Source organism: Lithobates pipiens, unplaced genomic scaffold, assembly GCF_037356315.1.
Source record: "Lithobates pipiens isolate NorthernLeopardFrog02 unplaced genomic scaffold, aLitPip1_a1.2 Scaffold_16, whole genome shotgun sequence".
NCBI lineage: Eukaryota > Metazoa > Chordata > Amphibia > Anura > Ranidae > Lithobates > Lithobates pipiens.
Window position 1 is genome coordinate 368,590,583 of NW_027507748.1, and position 6,681 is coordinate 368,597,263.

Genomic DNA, 6,681 nt, shown 5'->3' on the forward strand with positions numbered 1-6,681 from the left:
TTTGGAAGATCTACCAAAGCTTTTATGATTTGTAACTTAATACCGAATAGTGATTTGTAAAGTGAGCGTATTTGTCTTTATTTCTGTGTCAGTTTTGTACTGGCTTTTTAATTCTAAAGTCCTGAGGCTTAAAGCCATTTTGAAACAACATCATAAACTTGCATTGCAATAAGATGTGTTTAACCACTTAAGGACAGAGCCTCCTTTTTAAGATTTATTGTTTACAAGTTAAAAACGTTTTTTTCTTTGCTAGAAAATTACTTGGAACCCCCAAACATTTTACACTTTTTTTCTAACACCCTAGAGAATAAAATGGTGGTTGTTACAATACTTTCTGTCACACTGTATTTGCGCAGCAGTCTTACAAGCCCACTTTTTCTGGAAAAAAGACACTTTTTTTAAAATTAAAAAATAAGACCACAGTAAAATTAGCCCATTTTTTTTCATATTGTGAAAGATAATGTTACGCCGAGTAAATTTATACCTAACATGTCACGCTTCAAAATTGCGCCCATTCGTTGAATGGCGACAAACTATTACCCTTAAAAATCTCCATAGGTGACATTTAAAAAATTCTACAGATTGCATGTTTTGAGTTACAGAGGAGGTCTAGGGCTAGAATTATTGTTCTTGCTCTGCCGATTGCGGTGATACCTCGTGTGGTTTGAGCACCTTTTCATATGCGGGTGCTACTCACGTATGCGTTTCTGCACGTGAGCTCGGTGCGCATTTAAAAAATTTTTTGACACTGTTCTTTTAAAAAAAATTCTGCCACTTTTATTCCTATTACAAGGAATGTATACATCCTTTGTAATAGAAAAAAACATGACAGGACCTCCTTAAATATGAGATCTGGGGTCAAAAAGACCTCAGATCTCATATTTACACTAAAATGCAATAAAAAAAATGTGTCATTTAAAAAAAAAAAAAAAAAAAGGCCTTTAAGAGCTATGGGCGGAAGTGACGTTTTGACGTCGCTTCTGCCCTGCAATTACAGTATATGGAGATGGCTGGGGGCCATTTTCCCCTCACTCGTCTTCATACCAAGGAAGGAGCAACATCCAATCGACTCTGCCACTGCCGACGGCTCCGGTAAGCGGCGGAGGGCACCTGAGGGGGGGGGGGGGGGCTTTCCCGCTGCTGATAAAGGTGATCTCACGGCGATTCCTCCACAGAGACCACTCTTATCGGAAAGCAGGCCGCTGTCCAAAGAAGAGGAAATCTGCGTTATGGCAGCTAGCTGCTGCCATAACAGCAATATTCATCTTCAAAATGAGGACTTCTATCAGCGTGCAGCGGGGTCTGTAAGTGGTTAAAATCTATCCTTTGGACTAGCACATACCCTGGTCTAATTTTGTTGTAATCTGAAAGCAAACATGTTACTGTAGTTGTCTTTTTAATGAAACAGTCTATACTGTATATTTGTAAAAAGGTAACTCCTGTTAAGATTCTATAAACAATTAATAAAAAACTATTCCTTTACTAGATTGTGGCACCGTCGTGGGATGGTGGGGTCATTACTGCTCCTGCTTACACTTCTTACAGTAGCGTATTATATTGAAGGAACACATCAACAGGTATGGCCTTAATTTCATTTTATAATCTAAAATACATTATTTTAGTTGTGCTATCTTTGTAGTGTTGGAATGCCTAAATCATCCAAAAACCTCCGATGACAATTCAATTGCCTGCCCTGGCAGCATGGATCGCTAATCTCGTGACCATAAATTCCACATTAAACTGAAGGACCCCTAGTCTGTGGCAGGCATAACCAAATATGCAGGTTTAAAAAATCTGCCAGGATTGAGATAAGTGGAAATAACTGCTTCTACCTGCTGTATTGCTATATCCCCCCCCCCCCCCCCCCCCGTAGAAAAATGTGCTTAAATGAGTGAACCTACTAGCAGAATACAGTGTCCAAGTTCAGTAGTAAAGTAGTATTAAGCCCTCAGATTTTTTAGCTTAACACATTGAGAAAAATACAATAAACATTCCCCGGTGAACTGTTAAAATTCTTACCCCCCCCCACTTGCAGTTTACAACTTTCAATGCTGCTGGCTCCTGCTGTCTTAGTGCTGCTTCCCTGAATTTCCTGTCTTCATAGGATAGAGTTAAATGAGAAGTATAGCTATTTTGGCTATACTTTTCCTATGGATCATAGGAGTGCAGTTCTTTCTGCACTCCTGTGATTTATTTTCAGCCAGCAGCGGGCTCAAGCCCACTGTCGACTGAAGGTCACAGAGCCGGTCCAGGCTTTGAAAAGATCCCCAACATGTGGTCGGGATCTGCCCTCTCCTTTTTTCTTATGTTCGTTATAGGACTTGTTTTTATCCTGATTTTAACCAAATCCGTTTCACCCCAAACCTAAGCGTTATGGATCAGGTAAAAGTTCTGTGATATTTACTGATTGCTTTCTTTTGCAGTATGTACAGTATATTGAGAAGAAATTTTTATGGTGTGCCTACTGGGTAGGCTTAGGAATTCTGTCCTCTGTGGGACTTGGAACAGGTCTTCATACCTTTCTTCTATATTTGGTAAGTTTTTTATGCTATTGTAATATTGTAATCAAACCAGCTGCCTATACTTTAAAGTGAACCTTTAGCCTGTTTATGGACTATATTTACATATTCTTAAGAGGCCATCACTGATATCTGTAGCTGGAGATACTATGGAGTTGTTCATCCTAATATTTATAACAGCAGCACCTCTACTTGCAAGTTTTCAGCTGCTGAGCTCACAGCTGCCCCCCCCCCCCCCTTACAGCAGTGACTGATTGGTCTTTCTGACTTTTAGACCCGGTTCACACTGCCTTGACTTGTCATGTGACTTGGGAGTTCAAAGTCACATGACAAGTCGCACCCCATCAAGAGCACTACAACGGTTTTAATTGGTGCGATTCAAGTCGCTCTGACCTAGAAAAAGGTTCCTGCACTACTTTGTTGTGACTTCAACATGATTTGCATTGACTTCTGTTAAAGAATCAGGATCAATCGCCTCGAGGCGATTCAGTTTGCCGTTGCAGCGCTATACAAGTCTTCATTCAAAGAAGTCATATGCAAGCTGCGATGAAGTCGCACAGGGATGTCGTAATTGAAGCTGGGGCAGTGTGAACAAAGGCTCATCCTGCAATGTAAACACAGGGCATGTGCACTGCTAGAGGGGAGCAGGTTGAACTGAGCTGTTTAGAGACTTGGACAACTTCACAGCTTTTCTTGCGCAATTTGAGAGTTGGGTTCTTCACAGTCTCTGAAGGAACAGAGGTCAATAAAGGCTTGTTGTTAAAAAATACTTTCACCTTTATGGAAAAAATAATAAATGCACATTTTTTTTGCAGAATTGCATTTATCGTTTTATTTCCTCCAGGAGCGTACAAAGCATTGCAACTGAAGATACTTGTTCCAGCTTTCTTGTCCATGTCTCTGTATGGGCTTTCTGTCTGAGCTGGAGGAAGTGTCAATGGACTATGCGAGTGCTCATCAGGACCCTTACAGTCCTTTGAGAGCTACAAGCTGTCTGCTGCAGTGGTAGAAGGGACTTGGTAAACGGTCCAAATGACATAGCGTGGAACAATTTTTTGTCTAGTGTATGGGCACCATTAGCCTTTTAAGCTTATTTATTGCCTGTTAAGAATATATAAACGCTTGACTGTTTTATAGTCTGGAGACAGGTTCATTTTAAGGCATCTGGACAGGAAAAAACAAGGCTTTTTCTGTATGAAGGAGATTTAAATCGGGGGTTTACCATGTTGGAATGCAAGGAGAAGGATAACGTCACAGGAGATTACCCCTTTTAAAAGCCAAATCGGCAATGGCCGCTCCCTTCTTTCAAACCTGCCAGTTTTCCTTCCATAAAAGCTGTCCCGTCAGGTACTGCAGATGCACTGTGTTGATAATATGTAAGTGATAATAATTGGCAACCGAATGTAGTCTGCATATTGTTACAGAAATATGTTACCGCTCTTGTAAAATGAAGGCTAGATTTTTTACTCTAAGTATATTTTGTTGTTATTCAAAGAGTAGTTAAACCTGCTGGAATATGACTAGCACTGCCTGGCAGCTTGGAGCTGTCTCCCAGGGGAGCTGTGTCAGTCCTGTTGCATCATGAAGAATTTCTGCAGAATACACTATTAATAATCCACTCTCTGATAGTTCACTCAGGCCAAGCCTTTTATTTTCCAGATATGTGTGAGTGTGAGTATATAAACATAAGTCCACAAACAGGATTAGGACAGTTCTTTTTAAAATGTACCTTTTGCCTAAATAATCCATTCCCCTTAGCACAGTACGAAACAGTCTCCCTTTATTACCATATATTACAACTGCCTGTCCTGGAGACAATACTGTTATGGGCTCTCAGGACGGTTAGGCAGGTGCACCTAGCCCCTTCCCTTATCCAAATACAACAATATGATAACCAGGGTGATTGGCGCTACCTACAAGTAAAACTCCTTATATGTATGTATATCAATATATAATTCTGAATATATCATGTATTCATCTAGAAGAATATATATATAATAAAGGGAGGCATAACCCCCAAAAAACTACCAATCTGCAATTTGAAATTCACAAGCTACTCAGAATTCCCAAAAAAACAACAAAGTTCCTACTAAAGATATGTTCCTGGGATTAACAAATAATTCCAATAAGCAACAGAAAAGGAAAAAACGAAACCAGACAACAAACTAGAAACCAAAAAGAATTTTTTGTATCTGTATCGCTAAGAGACAGTATTCCCTAAAATCGCATAAATGCCGAAGTGTGGTTTGAGTAGGCAAATTCCCAGTAAGAGGCGTATGTAAATGTGCTAGTGAGCTTATAATCCCAAACATGCAAACTGTAAGTGTAAACGCTAATATAGATACATATGCAAGAATTTTTTGCCTAAAGTCGCATTATCGCCAAGATGTGCAAAAAACCAAATATAAGGTGTATATAAATGTGCTTAATAAAATTAAAATTCACAATACAAAATTCAGATTATACAACCTATGCATGCAATATGCTAATATAAGCATATATATATGGAAAAACAAAAATATATTAATAGTATGGTATATAAGTATATAAAAAATTATATCAAAAAATATATATCAAAAAAGTGCAGCTGAAAAAACAAAGGGCAAAAAAATGTGTGCAAAAAAGAAGAAAGAATATATATATAAAAAAATATATATATATAAAAAAGCAAAGGGTCTTTTTTTTTATATATATATATTTTTTTATATATATATTCTTTCTTCTTTTTTGCACACATTTTTTTGCCCTTTGTTTTTTCAGCTGCACTTTTTTGATATATATTTTTTGATATAATTTTTTATATACTTATATACCATACTATTAATATATTTTTGTTTTTCCATATATATATGCTTATATTAGCATATTGCATGCATAGGTTGTATAATCTGAATTTTGTATTGTGAATTTTAATTTTATTAAGCACATTTATATACACCTTATATTTGGTTTTTTGCACATCTTGGCGATAATGCGACTTTAGGCAAAAAATTCTTGCATATGTATCTATATTAGCGTTTACACTTACAGTTTGCATGTTTGGGATTATAAGCTCACTAGCACATTTACATACGCCTCTTACTGGGAATTTGCCTACTCAAACCACACTTCGGCATTTATGCGATTTTAGGGAATACTGTCTCTTAGCGATACAGATACAAAAAATTCTTTTTGGTTTCTAGTTTGTTGTCTGGTTTCGTTTTTTCCTTTTCTGTTGCTTATTGGAATTATTTGTTAATCCCAGGAACATATCTTTAGTAGGAACTTTGTTGTTTTTTTGGGAATTCTGAGTAGCTTGTGAATTTCAAATTGCAGATTGGTAGTTTTTTGGGGGTTATGCCTCCCTTTATTATATATATATTCTTCTAGATGAATACATGATATATTCAGAATTATATATTGATATACATACATATAAGGAGTTTTACTTGTAGGTAGCGCCAATCACCCTGGTTATCATATTGTTGTATTTTTTGGAGGAAACACCTTTTGGAGTTTCTTTCTTTTGTGGGTGGCAGCAACCTAATGATATAACTAGTATTTAGCCGTAGCCACTGTTATTACTATCCTCTCTTACTTCCCACCGTTGTCGAGCGCGGTTTTTTCCTTTATTTTTATCCTTATCCAAATACATCCAAACTATTTACAGTAAAATATCATGAACTTAAAAGTTTTGCATGCTGGGCTTGGGATTATAATTAGCTGGAGGAGGGCAGATAGCAGCAACTGTAAAATGCAGTGAGTAGTCAGTGGCAGGCTTTAAAAAATACCCCCTTCCTTCTCAGCATTAGCAATCAATAGTTTGGGTACAGTGTTGCATGACCATGCAATGGTCATTCAAAGTACGACAGTGCTGAAAGCTGAAAATTGGCCTGGGCAGGAAGGGGGTAAAATTGCCCAATTGGCAACTAGTTTAATATATTTAAATAGTGCAATGTCCTGTGAGCCACCATTAACTATGTGCCCCCATGGGGTTTGCCAAACACTGTTCCTATTTTGAATCCTCTTCTAGCGTTGCATATGTCTCATAAGTCATGCAAAATTAATTCAAATATATTGTAGTACGCTGCGCTATCAAAATGAAATATCCAAATGTGCTGTATATCATCCACAATAAAGTGACAATAGGGCTTCAATATACATGCAATGTTGCAAATAAACT

The 6,681-nt window shown here is 37.5% G+C and overlaps 1 protein-coding gene across 1 annotated transcript in view; it reads left to right on the top strand.

The window, feature by feature from the left end:
• Positions 1–6,681, top strand: part of VMP1 (vacuole membrane protein 1) — a 231,792-nt gene that overhangs the window by 45,970 nt on the left and 179,141 nt on the right. Inside the window, exons 5-6 of the mRNA XM_077482110.1 lie at positions 1,487–1,577; positions 2,424–2,534. Of these exons, the coding sequence (XP_077338236.1) occupies positions 1,487–1,577; positions 2,424–2,534 (202 nt within the window). The remainder of the gene's footprint in view (positions 1–1,486; positions 1,578–2,423; positions 2,535–6,681) is intronic.